Source organism: Ursus arctos, unplaced genomic scaffold (genome assembly GCF_023065955.2).
Source record: "Ursus arctos isolate Adak ecotype North America unplaced genomic scaffold, UrsArc2.0 scaffold_9, whole genome shotgun sequence".
Taxonomy (NCBI): Eukaryota; Metazoa; Chordata; class Mammalia; order Carnivora; family Ursidae; genus Ursus; species Ursus arctos.
The window spans coordinates 66,025,727-66,047,514 of record NW_026623111.1 but is presented as its reverse complement, the minus strand read 5'-3'; the positions used below and the strand labels follow the sequence as shown (position 1 = coordinate 66,047,514).

The 21,788-nt window shown below is 37.0% G+C and overlaps 1 protein-coding gene across 11 annotated transcripts in view; it reads left to right on the top strand.

Annotated features, from left to right (window-relative positions):
• Positions 1-21,788, top strand: part of WDFY3 (WD repeat and FYVE domain containing 3) — a 265,960-nt gene that overhangs the window by 79,793 nt on the left and 164,379 nt on the right. For 7 of the 11 annotated variants that reach the window (XM_057309806.1, XM_057309803.1, XM_057309811.1 and 4 more), the window contains exons 3-4: positions 1,810-1,870; positions 13,407-13,617. In XM_057309806.1, coding sequence (XP_057165789.1) covers positions 1,810-1,870; positions 13,407-13,617 — 272 coding nt within the window. Of the gene's footprint in view, positions 1-1,809; positions 1,871-1,926; positions 2,145-13,406; positions 13,618-21,788 lie in introns of those variants that run through there. The other 4 variants (XM_057309809.1, XM_057309808.1, XM_057309810.1 and 1 more) reach the window with 4 other exon arrangements.

Here is a 21,788-nt window from a genome sequence, read left to right as displayed (position 1 = left end):
TAGGACTATACCAAAATGAAAAGCTTCTGCACAGCAAAGGAAACTGAACAAAACAAAAAGACAGCCTACTGAATGGGAGAAGATATTTGCAAATGATATATCAATAAGGGATTAATATCCAAAATATGTAAAGAACTTCTACAACTCAACACCAAAAAACCAAATATGATTAAAAATGGGCAGAGGACGTGAGTAGACATTTTTCCAAAGACCTACAGATAGATGGACAACAGACACGTGAAAACATGCTCAATAATCACCAGAGAAATGCAAATCAAAACTACAACGAAATACCACCTCACACCTGTCAGAATGGCTAAAATTAGCGACACAGGAAATATCGGATGTTGGCGAAGATGTGGAGAAAAGGAAATCCTCATATACTGTTGGTGGGAAATGCAAGCTGGTATAGCCACTGTGGAAAACAGTATGGAGAGTCCTCAAGAAACTTAAAAAAAATGGAAATATCAGGTGATCCAGTAATTTCACTGTTGGATATTTACCCAAGGAAAACAAAAATACTGATTTGAAAATATATGCGGCCCTATGTTTCCTGCAACATTATTTACAATAGTCAAGATATGGAAACACTCCAAGTATCCACTGGTAGACAAATGGATAAGGGTGGTGGTGGTGGTGGTGGTGGTGGTGGTGGTGGTGGTGGTGTGTGTGTCTAACACACGCTGGAATATTAGCCATAAAACGAACGAAATCTTGCCGTTTGCAACAACGTGGATGGACCTAGAGGGAATTACACTAAGTGAAATAAATCAGAGAAAGACAAATACCATATGATTTCAGTCATACGTGAAATTTAAGAAACAAAACAAATGAACAAATTAGAAAGACAAAAAAGCAGACTCTTAAATGTAGAGAACAAACAGTAGTTTACCAGAGGGGAGTTGAGGGGGAGATGGGTGAAATAGTTTAAAGGGATCAAGAATACACTTCTTGTGATGGTCACCGAGTAATGTCTGGAATTCTTGAATCATTATATTGTGCACTTGAAACTAATGAAACACAGTTATCCGTTATACCTGAATTTTAAGAAAATGAAAAAAAAAAAAACCACCCCCCACACTGCCTTTTATTTAGATTCTCTACCAGACAGATTTCCCTGTATGTGGGTCTTGTCCACATGTCCAAGAACACAGGGCATTTCCTAACTTGCTGCTTGTTGCTAATCTAAGAGGTCTAAAATGACATTTCCTTATTTTAGTCTGCATTTCTTTGATTCCTGAGTAAATTAAAACATCTCTTCATGGGTTTGGCCTTCCAGGGTGCTTGTTCATGGTTTTCGTTTTGTTTTTGTTTTTTTTTTAAATTGGGATTGCTATTTTTTCTTGGTGATTTGAGTTTGTGATTTGGGATTTTTCTTGGATTTTTTTTTTTTTGTAAATTCTAAATTATAATCCTTTTGGTTTTAGCCATTTCAAATATCTTTTCCCATTGCGTTATCTCACTTTTTGCTTGGTTCATCATGTTCTTTGCTGAGCCAAAATATTAAAAAAAGAATTTTTTTTTTTAGAGAGGAAGTGAGGGGGTAGGGACAGAGGGAGAGGGACAGAGAAAAACTTAAGCATGCTCCATGCCCAGCACGGAGCCCAGTGCAGAACTCCATCTCCCAACCCTGAGATCATGACCTGAGCTGAGATCAAGACTTGGACGCTTAACCGACTGAGCCACCCAGGGGCCCCAAAATATTTTTTATATGATCACATTCATTTTATCTTTGGATATGTTATGTAGTTTTGATTGTATGCTTAAGAAATTCTTGCGTGATTAATAAAAATATTCTTCTCTTTATAGTTTTACCTCTCATTGTTGGGTCTTTAATCCACTTTGAGTCCACCATTGTATATGGCTTTAGGTAAGAGTCAAGTTTGTCAATACCACTTACATAAGAATCACATCCTTTCCTGTGACCTTTATCATATGTTAGGTTTCTTTTCTTTTCTTTTCTTTTTAAGATTTTTATTTATTTATTTCAGAGAGAGAGTGCACAAGCTGGGGAGACACGTAGAGAGGGAGAAGCAGACTTCCCGCCGAGCAGGGAGCCCAGTGTGGGGCTCCATCCCAGGACCCTGGGATCAGGACCTGAGCTGAAGGCAGGCGCTTAACTGACTGAGCCACCCCGGTGTCTCGTATGTTAGGTTTCTAATACATGTATGGGTCTGTTTCTGAGTTCTCTCATCTGCATTTTGGTTTGTTTATTCCTATGTCAGTCAGCCGCTGGTTTTTACTACCATGATTTGGCAGACGATTATTTTCAAAATTTAAAATGACAAAATTTAATGTACAAGTTTCATTAAGTTTTAACAAATTTCATTGTTACCGCTTTCTTAAAGACATTTATATTATGTTTACACTTTAGTAACCATGATCTATGAAACATTTGTATTGGAAATTCTGGATCAGTTTCTTTAAATACTGTTTTAGAATTCCAAATCCATTTAAGTATAATTAATTTTAACTGCTTCGTGGGTCTCTTCTTTTCCCCATTTGTTTGAAGTGCTAAATTTTGCTTTTTAGCAAAATCCACTAAAATGTCTTGGAACGACTGTAGAATAACTTTCTTTTATATAATTTCAGAAAGAAAGATAAAGCTGAAAAGTAATCTATATTTTCTTGAATCCCAAGTCTTTGCATGCTGCACTTCTCTACCTGGAACATCTTGCTCAATCCAAATTGCGATTTTTAGAATGTTATGTGTACTTTGTAGGAGGAAGTTAAGTAACAAAATGAAACTTCATACCCTTCATTTATAGAAGGTATCTTTTATTTCTTATAGGTTATATTTTCTTTTTAAGGAAAAAGCCTAGACATTTGAAATAAAATACTTTATATATTTAATTTTAACCTTCAAATGCTAAGCCTACTAGTAAATATTTGAGTTAGGAGATTTCCGTTGTAGAGTCAATACCTTTGTTTCCCAGCTTGAGTTGAGAAGTTAACTGTAAAATGGATAAGGAGATGAGCAGAATGAAAATAATGCTGGGTATGCTTGATACTTTGGTCTGGGAAAAAAGTCAGTGCTTTTTAAAGATTGTTTCCCCAAAACAATGAGAGTTAGGTTTTATTATGGAACATTAAAAAAAAAAAAAAAAAAAAAACCTCAACAAACCTAGGAACAGTGGTCTCACCATAGTCCATCGTTGGGGTCATTGTGACAATTTGTTTAAGGTAGTATTTTATGTTTTATTACGTCGCATTCCTTCTGAGAAGAGGATGAGATTATTATAAGAAAATATAGTAAACTGAGTTGTACTCTGCAAAATTATTCACTTCAGTAACTTATTTCCCTAGAATAAAGGGCAATATATTTAAAATATTATTGTCAGTATTTCAGATGGATTTATAAGTTGTATTAAATAGCTAACTGTTAAGAATAGCGTTTCTCCTCTTATTCTTCCCCAAAGGCATTTTTTAAAATAGGCTACATGTGATCAACAGTGAAATGATGTAATTAGGACATGGCTATTTGTGGCAATCATTCTTAACGTGTTGGTATTGGGAAGATAGAGAAATACAGTTTTCTTATTCTTTTCTCCTCTTCTTCTACCCCTTCACTCCTCAACTCCCTTCACTTGACCCCTTTAGTGAGAATGTACCCCTCAATCATGAGGGTGTAAGTACATTTTGTATTTCATTTGTAGAATACCTACTGCAAAAAAATTAGAAAGGAAGCAATAGTATTCTGGATAGCTAAAGGTTATATCCAGTAACAAATAATTTTTTTGTCCAAAAGATTCATGTCATTACCACTTTTTGTATTTTAAAGTATGTTTCTTCACAGATTTTATAAATTTCATAAATGTTTTCATTCATATACCTCTATTAAATGAATAAAGAATATTTAAAATATTGGATAGAAGAATTTATAAAAAGTTAGTGTCAGCAGGAAGATATCTTGCCTCACTGTATCCACCTAACTATCCATGTAGCCATCCATAATACATTTATTATTCATGTTTGCTATGTCAGGTATGTGACAAACACTAAAAAGTTGAATATAAAAAAGTGTACCTATTTTTAAAAACATGATAGTTTTATTTTTAAAATCTCTAAGATAGTTCTATTTAATATATATCTATTTATATATATATATATATCTATTTAATATATATATATATATATATATGTAGCTGACCTCAAACTAGGTTCAATGTATAGAAATGGTGGTGGAGCTGACTGTTCCCTGGAGATACTCTCCGTAAATCCTGAGATATTTTTACTCTACCTGTGTTAGGTTGAGAAATAGCCTCGGATGAGATCAGACTAGGTTACTGGCTGTTGACTGCAGGCTCAACCCTGGTGGAGAAGCTTTACGGGGATCCCTAGTGCACGTTTCTCTAGGTGTTGAGAATGAGTCCTGTGGATTTGGGGTGGGTGGATGATAGTCAATGGCATAAACGCAGACAAAGGGTAAATGAATATACATTCTTACCACAGAATACAAAAAGCTGTCAGAATATTATAAATTTTTATTTCCTTTATTACTGATGAGTTGTGTGGCCTTTCTTGTATTTGTGGTCATTCGTTTGCCTTGTCTGTGAAATGCCTATTTGTCTTTTGCCCATTTTTTTATTGGGTGGTTTACTTTTCTGTGATTTGTAGCCATTCTTTATGTATTTTAGAGAGAATGCTTTTTTGTTCATTATAGGTATTGCAGATATTTCATTCCCAATTTGTGGCTTGAGTTTACTTTCTGTTGATTTTTCATGTACAGAAGTTGTTAATTTTGATAAGGTTCATTTTGTGTGTGTAGTTTTTTTTTTTTTTTTAAGACATTCTTCCTTACCCTGAGGTTATAAAGATATTTTCCAACATTTTCTTTTAAATATTTTAAGAGTTTTGCCTTTCAAATTACTGTCTTAATTGCTTTAGTGGCAAGGACATGGCGAATATAAGCTACTGAAAGCAGAGCTAGGTGGCTGGAACAAGAGGAGATTCAGGTGAGGTGGGGAATGTCTTGATACATATTTATTTGAATCTGTGATTGTGTTACTTCCATGGAGATATTTTTAAACTGTTTTAGGATTAAGTAAGATCATGCACTATCCATGAGAGGTTCCCAGGTGGTACAAGGATCTGAGGAGGCCATTTCAGGCAGAGGAAAGACCATGGGGGGGAAAGCATAAGAGTTTGAAATTCCATGGCATGTTCAGGGAATAGCGGTTAGGTGGTATTCTGTGAGCATAGAATGAGGGAAGAGATATTGCAGAAGACAAAGCTGCAAAATTGGATACGCAACAAATTTTGAGAAACAGTTTAAGTCTTGCAAAGGGTTTTGACTCTATTCCATTGCAGGCAGTCATGTCACTTTTAAGGGACGTTGTCCTGATCTGTTACGAATTTTAGAAAAATAAAATAGAGCCACATATACAGTGGAGGGTTGCTGCTCTCACAGTGCCTGTCATATACTAGACAGGCACTTGCCATTGCTCAGAAGCTAATAGAATATTTTCCCATGTAACATCTGCACAGTCTGCAGTGCGTTCTTTTGATTATTAGTGGTGAATCTTCAATCTTTTGGAAGGATTTGATATTTAGTAATAGGCAAAAGTTATTTGGAGGAAGTTTAGAAACTAAGGCCAATGAGCAAGCTGGGTAATTCCATTTTTGGTAAAACATGGTATATGATGACACTGATTTTTACTATAAAATGCTCTGAAAGCAACTTTAAAGAGGAATTTTAAAAAGTGTTTTGAACTATGTTAGCATCATTATGTGATGGGCAGAGCAAAATTAATCTGAATGTATGAACTCTGATACTTTGAGAAAAAGTATAGGAATTCATAATGGAAACCCTTATCACTGTGTAATCAGTCTGTGAAGAAGCCAGCACTTACTTTCCCATTCTTATTTTTATTGATATCATTATTTTTTTCATTTGTGTGATTTTGCTGGTACAGTTCTGCACCACCCTTTGCGTTTGTCATTTCCTTTCCCTCACTTTCAGGCCACAGAGTATATGCCCGCCCACTCAGGAGTGATTTGTTGTTGATGGGGGTAAGCTGACTTCCTCTCTTGGATGTTCCTTGTCCTCAGGATTGTTGTTGACCTGTCGATTCCCTGCAGAAGATTCTGGCTCACTGTTTTTTGTTCTGTCATCATCTGCTTACCAGCCAACTCTGTTAGGAGTGACTTTGATCGATCACCTCCTGCTCCTGACTTCACTTCTTAGTTCTTACTTTCTGAGTTTGTATCAGTTTTTCCTGACTACTTTAATTGTGTTGGGTTACTCAGCACCTCTCACCAAAAATAGTCGTGTAGTAATGATTTACTTTTTCAAGTAATAAAATTGAATTTAAACCATAAAGAACAAAGTTGTCTTCTAAGCCTTCTTGTTTTAAAATAAACAGATAAGGAATTTAGAGAAAAATTTCCCCCTTTTTGGCCTATTTAAATCACCTTACCTTTGGCTAGATCTGCCTCTAGTTCATTCATCTTCTAAACTTTTATTGATTACTATTTACTCATTTATCAATTACTTGTTGCCTGCCTCTTATTTGCCAGGTGTTAACTATCGGGGGAGAAAGTTGAATACAACATGATCTTTGCCTTCCATAAGCTTACATTATTTGTCCAGTGCTGGGAAAAAAACCATATAACAGTTACATAACATCGTGAGAAATGCTATGATAAAGAGATGCACAGGATTGTATGGGGGACAAAGAAGGGAGCATCTCTGTCAAACTGGGACATTGGGGAATGCTTTCTAGAAGAGGGACACTTGACCTGAGATTTAAAGGATTATTAGTAGTAATTAGGTAACTGCAGATAAGCTGGAAGGGAAAGGCCCCCCTAACCCTTCCCTTCCTCCCCCCAGGAAAGGGTTCAGGATGTGCTGAGGCACAGAAGTGTAAAGACACAGCAGGGAGACCTGCACCAGACAAGGTATGGGCAGAGACACGTTGGAAAGGTTTTAGATCTTTTTTCTTTTGTAGTAAATGCATTTAGTGCTATAAATTTCCCTCTCACCACAGCTTTCACTGTATTTCATACGTTTTGATAAGTAATATTTTCATTTTGTTCAAAATGTTTGTAAATTTTTCTTGACACCTCTTCCATGTGTTATTTAAAGGTGTATATTATTTAATATAAAGTATTTGGGGGCTTTCCAGCTATCTTTTGTTATTGATTTCTTATTTAATTCCACTGTGATCTTAAGGCATACTTTGTATGATTTCTCTGCTTTTAAATTTGTTAAGATGTATTTAGGGCCCGGTGTGTGATCTGTCTTGAAGTACGCGCCATGCAAGTTTGAGAAGAATCTTGTTGGATGGAGTGTTTTATAAATATCAACTGTGGAGCCAGTTGACTGTAGTACTGTTCAGTAAACTATCTGTGTTGATTTCCTGCACACTTGATCTGTCCTTTATTATAGGAGGGCTGTTGAAGCCTCAACCCTAACAGTGGATTTGTCTTTCTCCTTTAGGTATTATCAGTTTTTGCTTCATGTAGGTTGACACTCTCAGGCTCATACATGTTAAGGATTGTTATATCTACTTGAAGAGTTGACCCTTGTGTGTATGTAATACCCCTCTTTATCTCTGATATTTCTCTATATCCTCGCAAACACTTTTTATTTCTTGTATTTTTGGTTTTAGCCGTTCTGACAGGTATTGGCAAGGATGTAGAGAAAAGGGAATCCTCCTACACTGTTGGTGGGATTGCAGGCTCATGCAGCCACTGTAGAAAACAGCATGGAGAGTCTTCGTAAAACTTAAAAATGGAAATACCATATGATCCAGTAATTTCACTACTGGGTATTTACCCAAAGAAAACAAAACACTAATTTGAAAAGATATATGTGCTTCTATATTTATAGCAGCAGCATTTACAATAGCCAAGATACGGAATCAGCCCAGGTGTCCATCCATAGATGAATGGGTAAAGAAGGCATGTCATACACACACACACACTCTGGAATGTTATTCAGCCATAAAAACAAATGAAGTCTTGCCATTTGCAACAACATGGGTGGAGCTAGAGGATATAATGAATGCTAAGTGAATAAGTCAGATAAAGACAAATACTGTATGATTTCCTTTATGTGTGGAATTTAAGAAACAAAACAAAGAAAAACAAAAACAAAAAATCCCTAGACTCTTAACTCTAGAGAACAAACTGATGCTTACCAGAGGGGAAGTGGGTGGGGGATAGGCTAAGTAGGTGATGGGGATCAAGAGTACACTAATCTTGATGAGCAGTGAGCCATGTATGGAATTGTTGGATCACTGTATTGTATATTTGAAACCAGTGTAACAGTGTATGCTAATTATACTTGCATCAAAAATAATAAAATTTTATTTTATCTTCATTTATTCCTTCTCTGACAGTCCTCCTTTTCTTATGTAAATACAGTTTTCTAACCGGTATCATTTTTAGTAAAGACCACAGATTTAGGGAGTGAGAAAAGTAGATGGATTGAAAATTAGGATCTCAGAGTGAGATTGCACAATTTGAAATTTCAGAAATAGAGAAATTCCTGTTGGGGGTATGTATAGGGTACGGCCCTGAAAGTTTTGAGCTTGCTAATATGCATCTCACTCCTCAGGTTATTAGTCTCCCTGCACTGGGCCATCCACAGAGGATACTGATAAATGATCACTGAGCTGAATGACTTGTACTAGAAGTTAGTGGAGGTTGTGGGATGCAAAAATGTATCAGTATTAGGTAATCATAAACTACGGAAGCATTGTGCTAAAATATCCTTTTCCAGATCCTATACAAAATTTGGAACACAATTTGCATAAAAATATACTTTCAGAGAAAGCTGGGGATTTCAGGTCAGCTGAAAGTTTATTTATTTACAGAAGTTTATTTATTCCATAATATAATTTAATTATACTATATTAATCATATCAGGTAACCTAACTGCCATTTAACTATTAGAGTAAATTTGCCTTTGGGGCTCCGAAAACAGCAGTAGAAGCTGCTAGAAGGGAGGAGTTTAAGAAAGGTGTCAGGGAGATGCCACAGTGGCTACTTGTACTTGGAAATCATACGTAAGTGAAATGTTCTTAAGTGGAAGTGAGTTGCTTTTGACTTTGGAATATGCTTTTGTCTATGAAGAGAGAAAATGAAGCACACCAGAAGGATGCTTTGAGAAGTTGTCTAGTTCAGTATATGTGTGGATGATGAGTGTACAGACAGGCTGGGAGGGATGAGGGATATTAGGAATAGGTCTTAAGTAATTGTATTTTGCCATATAAATGAGGTGACTGATCTTGTAGAGGCTAAAATCTGATCATGACTGTTCAGGTAAGGCAAAAAAACTTAATGCTTAAGCAGGCAGAAAAATAAAATTCTAATTCAGCACTGTATCTATAGGTCTTTTTCTTTTCTTTTTTCTTTTTTTTAAAGATTTTATTTGAGAGAGAGTGGGAGAGAGATCACGAGCAGGGGGGAGGTGTAGAGGGGGAAGCAGACTCCCCACTGAGCAGAGAGCCAGTACCCTGAGATCATGACCTGAGCCAAGATGCTTAACCAGCTGAGCCACCCAGGTACCCTAGGTTTTTTTCAAAGTATATATATGTTAGATTGCTGGGTGATAAACCGTGTTAGTTGGGAGCCTTGCCAAGATTTGCCCTTCACTCTTCGAAAGTGTAAGAAGTTCTGCTTTTGCTCTTCACAGTGAAGAAAAAAAATAGGATTTTTCCCCAGAAGGTTTAAGCACAAAATAAAAACCTGAGAAATTACTTGTAGTTCTTTGAAGAAATTATAAGATTTCCCTTAGCTGTGTGAGCTATTTATTTTTTCTCTTGTGGAATTAAAGGATTTTTTTTTTTTTTTTTTTTTTTTTTTTTAAGGAAAGCTATTTTAAGCTTTTGGCTCAGCTACTCAAAGGCAGCTAGTTACTTGACAAATATATTTTGAAAACTTAGGCTATTTACTTGTTTTATACCCTTCTGTAATTTAAATAATGGCAGACTCTTTAAAGAATTTTGGGCGGAGAAGGTTAAAGTATCTGGGGTTTTCAAGCATTAACACAAGAGATTAGAATAAGAAATATTGTCTTGGGCTCATTGCAGTAATTATCTCATTGCTATTTAAATAACCCCCTGTTGGCACTATGGCAGTACAAACACTTTTGTGAAACAAAATAGGGTTTGTATTAGAAAACTAGTTCTTATAGAGAATAATCTTTATAAATATTTTGAAAACCTCTAATAATACTGTCCCCAAAATAATCATTCTGTGGTTTGTTGTTGTTATTATTTTTATTATTATTATTATTATAAAATTTTGTATATCTCTTCTATGTTGCTTTATAAGTCTCTTATTGAGCATCTAACAAAGAAATAAAATATTTTGGTAATCTTTTATCATTGTGTAAGTCTCTAAAACATAGACTTGAACTGTTTTCCTTACTTGCTTAAATAACTAAAAATGTAAATGTAAAGGATTAAATGTTTCATGATTAGGCTCAAAGGAAGAAAAAAGAATTATTGAATGTAACTAAAGTGCTTGGCACTTAATAGAAACGAAGTTCTTTTATGTATGCATTACAGAAAGGCTGTGAGGAAAGATTTTACAGCTGAGAGAAACCCAAGATTCAAGGGGGTTCACCTGAAGTTACCTGTCTCACGTGGATATGTTTGTACAGGTTTGACTGAAAAGTGCTTATTCTTTTTAGTCTCTCACTGCCGAAGAGTATTTTAAACATGTTAGTTCTTGGTCTAAATACTACTTTAAATATAAATATTGGAGTGGAGACAAAGCAATGATCCAGCAATCTGATATGCTTAAGTGTTTCTTGCTAATAAGTAAGGAGAAAAGGAGGAATCTGAATTTTTTTTCCATCACTGAGATTATCTGAGTGAGAAATACCAGTAAACCCACTTAGCTGATTGATATATATCCTTTTGTATCAGATAAATATTAACGATGGTACAATAGTTTCATTACATCTAGTTAATATTTGTCGTTATGTGATCATGTGGTTTCTTTTTTAAATGAAAGTTGATTAGTTTAGAACCTTAAGAAAAATCAAAAAGATTTATTTCCCATTCTAACTGCTATTTGGTGCTAAATGAATATGCTAGTTACAGTTTCCAAGAATTCTGTAATTTAAAAAAGACATATGAGGGTGCCTGGCTGGCTCAGTCAGTGGAGCATGCAGCTCTTGATCTCAAGATTGTGAGTTCGAGCCCCACGTTGGCTGTAGAGATAACTTAAAAATAAAATCTTAAAGGGGCGCTTGGGTGGCTCAGACAATTAAGCATCTGCCTTTGACCCAAGTCATGATCCCAGGGTCCTGGGATCAAGGACACCCCCCCCCCCCCCCACTGAGCTCCCTGCTCCAGGGAGCCTGCTTCTCCCTCTCCTTCTGCCTGCTGCTCCCCCTGCTTGTGCTCTCTCTGTCAAATAAATAAATAAAATCTTTTTAAAAAAATCTAAAAAAGGCACGTGAATATGAGTAAGCAGGAAGGACACTCGACCAGGAGGTAGGAGGTCTGGATTCTCATCCAGTTCTTTACCACTGTGAGGTTTTGAGCAAGTTGCTCTTGTCTCAGGGCCTTATGGAAAGGTAGAGTTAATCGCTCTTCCCCCCACTTGCTTAAGGTAGAATGAAGAGCTAAGGAGGTCTGAAAGAGCTTTGAAACTCTAATATGGAACGATACTTGACTTTTTAAAAAATGACATAGACCGCTGGAAAGCTGGGATCTCTTAAAAATGTTTTTGAAGTGTTAGAGGAACGTGAACCTCCTCAGCCCTCTCCAGGACTGTCTAGATTATGAACTCTAGCTGTGGGCTAAGGAAAAAGAGCAAAGATAAGCATACTCTAAAATGTTAGCTAATTGTCAAAAGTTTTATAATTTACTTCAAATTTTAGTTTTGTTCTGGGGCTCTCCGGGACTGTAAATAGCACATAGGTGATTGAATCTATTTGTTAAAATCCTTGTAGTTGGAGGACTTACGTATTTTCCGAGGAGGAAATAACGTTAAACGGCTTTAAACTGGACAACCTTTTGTTTGTCATTTTGTGGTGTAGAGGCTCTTTCAGCCTTTGCCTGTGTGTCTGGACACTCTTCCCCAGGATTGGACCCCTTAGACAGCGTCCCTGGCCGAGCTCTAGGCAGTGTCTTTCTGCTCCTCACCTGAGCTGAGGCCCCTGTGGCCGCCTGTTGCAGACTGCTAGAGCGCAGAAGCATGTACCCGTGGCCAAATATGGAGTTCATTCAAAATTCTCAAGGGCAAGCATATTTAAGATGCCAGTTCTTCTTAGAGTTTTAAAATCAGTAGACAGATGTTTAGTAAGTAAAGCTCTAGCCTCGCAGTAATCTTTTCATTTCTTAGGAAATGGCATTACTGGCTTATGTGGTTATGCAGCGAAATTAAAAAGTAATCTTGGGTTATTCCTGTTTTTCTTCAGTTTAAAAAGCAAATTGCCTTTATTCAGATTCAGTATATTCATAATGTCCTCATAGCCTTCCTGGTTCCTTTTGTAAAATATCCTTTTTGTGTCTGAAATTAGCTAATTGTTGGCACAGTTAGTGGTGGTTGAAAAGGGCTGATGATGCTTTCTGAATGCTTAGTGTTATTGATTCTGGTACATATTCTAACCCAGTGGTTGGTTTGTTTATTCGTTAACTGCAGCTCTAGCCAGGGATACATTTTACATTGTGATTTAGTATGCATGAATTACCTAAAATAAGTTTCATGAAATAATAATCACCCTTACTATGTGTATTCCAATATCTTCTATTTCACTGTTTTGTTTTGTTTTAATGCTCATCATGATCCACTAACTGAATTAACATGACCTGCCAAGGGGTTTCAAACTATAGTTTCAAAAAGTGGTCTTCAGGTGTATGAAAATTTTTACTGTCTTCTTATGATTTGTAAAATATATTGGGATGCATTCGTTTTAATTTGCATGTTTTCAAACTATAACAAAGTAGACTCTTCAAACAGGTACCCAAACTGTAATCCTTCATCTAGAAAAAAAATAATTAAAAATAGAAAATTTCATGTTTGGGGATAGGTGTTTTGTTTTGTTTTTTTGGTTGTTTTGAGATGAGGGTGAACTTTCTATTCTTCATTCTTTTTACATATGCTCAGCTCTTAAGCAACATATTAATAGTAGGATCTTTGGTCCCTTTATTTGTTGAACTTCATATGACTAACTTAACTGGAAACATTTAATATGTGTCCAATTAATGTTTTACATTTAATGTTTTACATTTAATGTTTTACATTTTTGCACCAAAGCCAGTAGGAATATTGGGTGCCATGATTCCTAATTTTTCACTTAGGAGACTTATCAAAATTAGCTTTGCCTCTCTACCTTTTCTATTTAAAGGGGTAGAAAAAAATGTCTTTCTGACATTTTATAAGCTCTTGAGCTGGTCAGAATGATGACATTTTGACTGCGTATGAACATCTTCCCACAGAATTAGAAGTGTTTATCACCAACCAGCCAAGATGAACATGGTGAAGAGGATCATGGGGCGACCGAGGCAGGAGGAGTGCAGCCCCCAAGACAACGCCTTAGGACTGATGCACCTCCGCCGTCTCTTCACGGAGTTGTGCCACCCTCCCCGGCACATGACTCAGAAGGAGCAAGAGGAGAAGCTGTACATGATGCTGCCAGTGTTCAACAGGGTAAGTCTAGGCTGCCAAGGCCATGCCTTCCAGGACTGGCTAGCACTGCAGGAATTTTAAGATTATTGTAAATCACAGAGAGGAAAAAGTGATAGAATGAGTTTTTGAGAAGCTTGATATTTTCATTCCTTCCTTTCAATTTGCTGTAAAGCCATGTGACTTTATCTGACATCTGGTCAGAGTAAATTCCATTTAGTTCTAACAGATAAAAGGAAGACTGAGCATTCTGTAAAATGTTCCTATAATGGTGAGTTTTGGAAGAGCGATAAGTTATAAATTACCATTTGTTATTTCCTTTATTTTTTTGAAATGATGGTTTATTGCACCAAAGAATGTAATTGCCCAAGTATTTTGTACACTTTACAGAATCATCTCAGTTTGCTTTGTTGTTTGGCAGGTTTTCTGTAAGAGATTTTGAAAGAGGATAGTTATGGGCCCAAGAGAGTCTAAATAGAGTTAATTTTTTAAGGTATTTTGTCAAGTTGATTACATGTAGCAGTCTTGGTGGGGATATTTAAAATAATTTTAAATTTCTATCAAAGGTGTACACGTACATAGTTTAAAAGTCAGGTAGTTCCATGGGGCTTTTAGATGCCCCACCACTCTTCACTGCCAATTACTGCTGCTACTTTTAGCTTTTTTAGCCTTGAAGGGCACCCCTTGAAAGAAAGTTGTATAAAAGTCTGTGGGGATTAGGGAAGGGAAGTCTCCTTAAAGAATGTGATGTGGAGGTGCCTGGGTGGCTCAGTCAGTTGAACATCCGACTCTTGAGCTCGGCTCAGGTCATGATTTCAGAGTGGTGGGATCGAGCCCTGCATTGGGCTCTGTGCTCAGTGCGGAGTCTTCTCGAGAGTCTCTCTCTCTCCCTCTGCCGTTCATCTACTCTAGTGCGCACATGCATGCTCTCTCTCTCTCTCTCATATAAATAGGTTAATCTTAACAAGAATATGATGTGATTCTTGAGGCCTTAAAAGATAAGCATTATTTAGCCCAATTGGAATTAACTGGACCAAATTAACCAAGAAGATAATTAGAGGTTAAAGCATGAGTCAAGATAAAAGGCAACAAATATTTTAGGGACACCTGGGTGGCGCAGTCGTTAAGCGTCTGCCTTCGGCTCAGGGCGTGATCCCGGCGTTCTGGGATCAAGTCCCACATCAGGCTCCTCCGCTGGGAGCCTGCTTCTTCCTCTCCCACTCTCCCTGCTGTGTTCCCTCTCTCACTGACTGTCTCTCTGTCAAATAAATAAATAAATAATCTTAAAAAAAAAAAAAAAGGCAACAAATATTTTAATATGTACCAGCATCTATAAAGAGCCCAAGAAGTTGATTTTATATCGAGGAGGAACATAAAATAAGACTGTCAAGATTGATAGGAGGTACATCATGATGGATTTGTATGTTGTATTAGGAGCCAATACTTTTTCCTGGAGGAGTGCGGAACCAATGAAGTATTTTAAGCAATAGAATAAGAGAATAGAAGGGATCAAGGTAAGCGATCTATTAGGTTTCTAATTTGGGAAACTAATTGGGAATGTTTTTCCCAGTTGCTGAGAAAGAAAGTTGTAAAAGATAGATTCTGTTTGTATCATTGAGTCTGAACTATTTGCGAGCTTCCCAAGTGCATGTATTCAGTAAGAAGCTCAGGTAGAGGATTTGGCTGGATATGTGGTTTGGAGGCTCTGGCACAGATGGGGTAGTTGCAACCCTGGAAGGGGATGAGAGATTACTCATGGCTTATACTGCCAAGTGAGAAGAGCATTAGGCTAAAGATCAGCAATGGAGAATGTGAATGTTTAATGGAAGAAGGGGAACCCATGAAGGATATAGAACAGGAGCTGGTCAGTAGCAGTACAAAAAAAATCAGGAGAGGGGTGGTTATAGAGCTCAAAAGATAAATGTAAGAAAGAGAGTAGTCAGCACTACCATGTACCATAGAGAGACCCAGTAAGATGAGGACCGAAAAACGTTCATAAAATTTGCTAGTTTGTAAGTTAGTAGAATGGCAGAGCCAGAAAGCGGTGAGTTGAGGAGTGAATGGGAGATGAAAAGAGATAGTAAGTATATACTGGGCTTGTAGAAATTTGAAATGAAAGAGATTGATGGACATGAACTTGGTGACGAAAGGGTTTTTTCAGTATGTTTCTAGTGTTTTGCTTTCTAAAGATGAAGGAGATGTTGGCTCATAAAGAGAAGGGAAGAAATGAGCAGAAGAGGAAATTTGGAAATTTTTAAGAGTGAAATTGAGGGAGGAGAGCACGGAGTCAAATTATGGGAGGGAGGCAGGTGAGTCTTGAGTAGGAGAAAGATACTCCATCCTGCAGAAGAGCCATTTTCTTGGGTGTGAATATGATTTGTAGTTAGGTGGGAAGTTGAATAAAATCTTGCTGGATGACCTCGATTTCTTACAGTCACCAACAGGAGATGTGATCTGTTAAGAGCCTTGGAGTAAGTTGAGTTAGGGGGCTTAAGGAAATTGTGATGATTGGGAATATTACGAAAGGGAATGAGAGAGGTAGTTGAAAAGGATGGTAAAAGAATTAAAGGGTCTTGAGGGTCCAGTGAAAGTTGGAGATGATAAATTTGTACTGGATCTTATCCATGTGGGTGTGTGATCTTTCTCTTGCAGGAAGTGCTCCACAGCACGTGTGTAGTAGTGAGAGGAGGCAGGTAGATACATTATTTATTGGGATTGAGGTTTTGCTGGTAAGGTAGAGGGGCGGGAGGAGAACGAGAATAGTAAAATCACTTCACATATCAGCCGTCGGGCTGGGTGGAAGGGAAGAGCGGGTGCAAACTTTAGTACAGTTAGAGGATGTTCATTGTTGTAATCTATGAAATAAAAGGCTGAGAGTGGTGGAGGGAGGAGATGGGCACACGAGGAGAAGTGGGGAAAGGTTTAAATTAGCTGTTTTGTTTTTTTTGTTTTTTTTTTGTTTTTTTTTAAATTAGCTGTTTTGAAAGAGAGAGAACTGACTGCGGACAAGCCTTCTTTTTCAAGCCCTGGTGAGGTAACAGTCATTAATTTTTATTGGAATCAGTTCTGGGAAGTTGTTTGTTTCTTTTTTTAATCTTTTTTTTTTTTTTTTAAGATTTTATTTATTTATTTGACAGAGAGAGACAACCAGCAAGAGAGGGAACACAAGCAGGGGGAGTGGGAGAGGAAGAAGCAGGCTCCCAGCGGAGGAGCCTGATGTGGGGCTCGATCCCATAATGCCGGGATCACGCCCTGAGCCGAAGGCAGACGCTTAACGACTGAGCCACCCGGGCGCCCCTCTTTTTTTAATCTTTTTATTTTTGTTTTACCTCAATGTCACGATGTACTATTGCCTACTGAATAGTTTGAGGTAATTTCCTTCTCTCAGACTTCACGTGTAAATGATGATAACGTTCAGAATAGTCAGGGCAGTTGTTCTCAGCTATTAACATAAATTAATAAGTCATATCGTACATATGTGTCCCATGTATTTCATCAGTTAGGCTTCTATAGCCTATTCAAGTGAGGCTTAGTCTGGAAGAATCATCTAAATATTTGGTTTTTTAGAAAAAAGGTAGATTTGAGAGGTTTAATGATTCTCTGTTGCTTAGACTGTGACTTAGTTCTCTTGTGTTCTGTATTGTCGTAAGTTTCATTATTCTTTCAAGTGAAAAGTTTTTAATTGCCTGAGTAAAAGCATATATATATATATATATATATATGTATGTATGTATATATGCATTGCCTTACACCTCCAATACAGTGAGTGACTTGAATATCATAAAAGTCACTCAGCTCTTAACTAATGAAAAAATAGGAACTTATTTCTGTACCATTGTGACCAATTTAAAAAATATATAGTGTTCACTGGATTGTCAATAACAAATTAAATTATCCTTAGCTAAGACATCCCATCCATTAAGTTTGAAATACATAGCTGTATTTATTTAGTGTTTTACCATTACATGAACATTCTCCACTGCTAAGACATAGCTTTGATGAGGGGCGTCTGGATGGCTCAGTCGGTTAAGTGTCTGACTCATGATTTTGGCTCAGGTCATAATCTCAGGGTTGTGAGATCGAGACCTGCATTGGACTCTGTGCTGGGACATGGAGCCTCCTTAAGGTTTTCTCTCTCTCCCTCTGTCTCTTCCCCCCTTCCTCCCTCTCTTAAAAAAAAAAAAAATAAAGGAAAAAAGAAAGAAATAGCTTTGTTGAGAGAATATGTCAGTATGGCTCTAGAGTTCCTACGATGATTGCTAAAAATGAATTGTACTATCAGTTTTTGAGACTTTGCTTGATTCGTACTAAATGGCAAATAAACCATTGCTGATAGACATGAGCATCTATCTACGGAATCGTTTTTAAGGAGTGCTCAGTAGTGTTATTTCATTGTGTGAGTTTTGCCTTTAAGAGACACAGGTTGAGAAATGACATGTGTTGAGTCCTTTTTCTGGGCCAGGGCTCATGCTGAGGCCTTCAGCTGCCTCCTCTGGTCTTTATCACAGTCCTGCAAGGAGACTGCTGTTGTCATCTGAGAGGTGATGGTGGAGTCTGAGAATAGCTGAATAATATTTATCCAGCATTCTTAAAAATAATTAACCTTTTTAGTCTTAAGAACAAAAGCTTATTGACAAAATACTTGGCTTAAACTATTCAAAAATGAATAACATTTTAGTCATCTAAAAATTAACTGCTATTGTTAATTACCATGGTATATGTTATCATACTTCATTGTGTGTTTTAAAATATAATTTTAGGGGCGCCTGGGTAGCGCAGTCGTTAAAAGCGTCTGCCTTCGGCTCAGGGCGTGATCCTGGCGTTCTGGGATCGAGCCCCACATCGGGCTCCTCCGCTGGGAGCCTGCTTCTTCCTCTCCCGCTCCCCCTGCTGTGTTCCCTCTCTCGCTGGCTGTCTCTCTGTCACATAAATAAATAAAATCTTAAAATATAATTTTACTAACTAGATCTTCTTTTAGAAACTCCCCTGTTTTTGAATTATTTGAGAAGCACCTAAGTTGAATATAGTGTTTTTCTTTTTTTATCCCTTCAAGTGACCTTTACTTTTTTAAATTGTTGGCTTTAAAGGAAGAATACTCAAGTTGAGAACCAAATGAGAGATCAATCAGAAGTCAGACAGGTTAACCATTTACATTTTTACAGCTTTGTATTTACAATATACAGTTTAGTACTTATTACATAATAGCAATACAGTTGATATTGGACAGTATAGCTTAGGTCTGTGCAACAAAGGATTTGCTAAATTCGCATCTGAAATAGCTCTATTTTCTTATAGCCCCTGGCAAAACTGGATGGTTGCAAGCCCCATGCAGAGCCGATGAGAGTGCATGTTCCTACGAGGCAGGCATATCCCAAAGAAGAGAAAGGGACTGAGCCTTCTCAGTTTCTTTTCTCTTGAGTTGGTGGTCCTTCTTAGAAACCAGGAGGATATACATGTTTTCCTAATCATTTATATTAATTAATAAGACTCATTTACTATGAAATAATGCAATTATATCTTCATTGTTAAGTTTTTAAATCTGTTATATATAGCAAATTAGTCCAGGACTCCTGATGGTCAGTACAATGTAACTGAATTTTAGATATTACATATGTTTAGGAGACAAAGGACACCGTTTTAGAAAACTTTGTAAAAATTCCAACCTCTCTTATTAGTCATATTTAATAAATTTTTATTGAGTAGCTTTATTCAGCAACAAATATAAATTGAGCTGCTGCTTCTTTTTTTTTTAGATTTTATTTATTTATTTGTCAGAGGGAGAGCGGCAGGCAGAGGGTGAAGCAGACTCCCCACTGAGCAAGGAGCTGGATGTGGGGCCTTATCCCAGGACCCTGTGATCATAGCCAAAGGCAGACACTTAACTGACTGAGCCACCCACGCATCCCTATATTGAGCTCCTGTGTTGTACATGGCATTAAATAACACTATTAATTTGTTCTCCCTGAGTATGCCAAAAACATTTTGTTGAGGAAGTGCCAGAAAATTTTCTGTAATTCAGGTCACTATTAAAAATGACTCTTCTGAAATCAAGTCTAACCATGCTGTTCCCCTCTTAAGGTGAAACTGTGTAAAGTGACAGTGATAGGGTTCATATGAAGTTATGAGACAACATAGTACTGAGTGATTAAGAGCACGGCTTGGAATCAGACAGACCTAATTTTGAATTCTGTCTCCACCACCTTCTGGCTTAAGTTGTTCAACTTCTTTAAACTTTAAGTTCCTTATCTGTAAAATGAGAACACTATATAGGATTTTATGAGATTTAAATGATATTACATATCAAGTATTTGAATAGTGCTAGGCACATTATAAATGCTCCTTGCTTGGTAACTAGTATTTTTCTTGAATTTGGTAGACGGCATGTTTGTTCCTCACTGCTTTTTTTTTTTTTTTTTAATCTGAGTTATGAATGTCACATATATTTCTTCTGAGTTGAATGTATTACTATCAGTCTCTTGCTTGACTCTGTCCCTAGGCAAATGGGGAAATGGAGAACGAGAAAAATTGGACCAGTAGTGTCTGAGGGTGAGGAGAAGCCAGGCCTCCTTGGGTTCCCAGCTCCATGCTTCATCCTCTGTAGCACACATTTAAGCACATGATTGAAGCATTGTGTATTTTCAAGTAATATCGCTATTTGTGGAAGGTGGCTAAATACGTACCTAATATTTTTAGATTTAATTGTTGAAGTTAATCACAGAAAAATCTCTATTCTTTGCTACCTTATATATTCAGTATTATCTAAATGTCAGTTCATGTTTTAGTCCTTGTACCTCTCCAGCCTTACCTTGCACATTTCCCATCTCATAAAATACATTCCAGTTGCACCAGCCTTTGGATTCCTCACCCCGGTCTCGTGTCCACCCGGAGGTCTTAACACAGCTCTTCATGCTGCCCAGCACACTTTTTCTTTGGTGCTCTGAATTGTGTGACTTTGTCTCCTATGTACTATGTCACTCCTTCATGCCAGTGTCGTCTCAGGGAGAGCCTGTCCCCACCATAGGCATTCCCTTCCACTTACCCTGTTTACTTCTTTTAGAATGTATCACTAATGTAATTTCCATTCTTAATTTATGTTTGTCTCCTGTCCTAAAATGTGGGCTCCACAAGCATGGGAATCCTCGTTGCTTCGTTTACTTTGGTGCTCACAACTTTCTGTTTACCTTTGTATTCATGACTCCAGATGCTGCCTGGCATATATAGGAGATCAATAAATATTTATGAGTGAATAAATGAAAAGAATGAGTCACTAGACTAAAAGTTCTTTATGTCAAAGAAGCAATAGTTGTTCACTTCAAATTAGCAAATAGGACATAACTCTTCCATAATAGTGATTTGGTCAGTTCAAGGAAGACGTATCTTTTGAAAAAAAGTTTCTCATGACAATAAAGCAGTTAAATATCAGGATTTGTGTGAAAAGTTAGGTTTCTTTTTTTTTTTTCCCTCTTTTTTTTTTTTTTAAGTGAGCAGGGGGGTGCTGTGGGGAAACAGAGGGAGAGAGAGAATTTTATGCAGGCTCCACCCCCAGTGTGGAGCCCAATGCAGGGCTTGATCTCAAAATGCTGAGATCATGACCTGAGCAGAAATCAGTGGTCGGACGTTTAACAAACTGAGCCACCCAGGTGCCCCAAGTTAACTGCATTTTTAACAATGTATTATTCACCTAGTGTGAAGACTGCTTGAATATCCATATACTGTCTAAGAAATTATCTTATTATTTTATGAAGTTGTCTTCGTAACTCTTCAGAATAAAATAGCTCTTAATAGTTCTTAGGAGCAAAATATATATTAATATATTCTGGGTAATAGGAATATTTGCCTGTTATAAATTATTTTGATGAAAGGGTTCATAATTACCTTAGCAAAATACACAATTGTTTAATAAACAGTAGTTACGTACTCACATCTCTGAGTTGGAAGTAGAATGGTTATTCAAGTGTGTGTCATTATTAGGCTTCTCAATTTCTAATTTGCCTCTAATTTGTTAAAGAATATGGGTCTTACTAACAAGTGACCCAGTTGAGCTATAAATGTACAACATTTATCAATATCTCAGCCGGAAACAATTTATTGAGGTCTTGAAAAGTAGAGTTTATTTGTTCTTTGAGATAATGTAAAATTACTCCTGTGTCAAGTTAATGAACAGTCTTTATAGCCGAAGAAAAGTGTACCCTGTA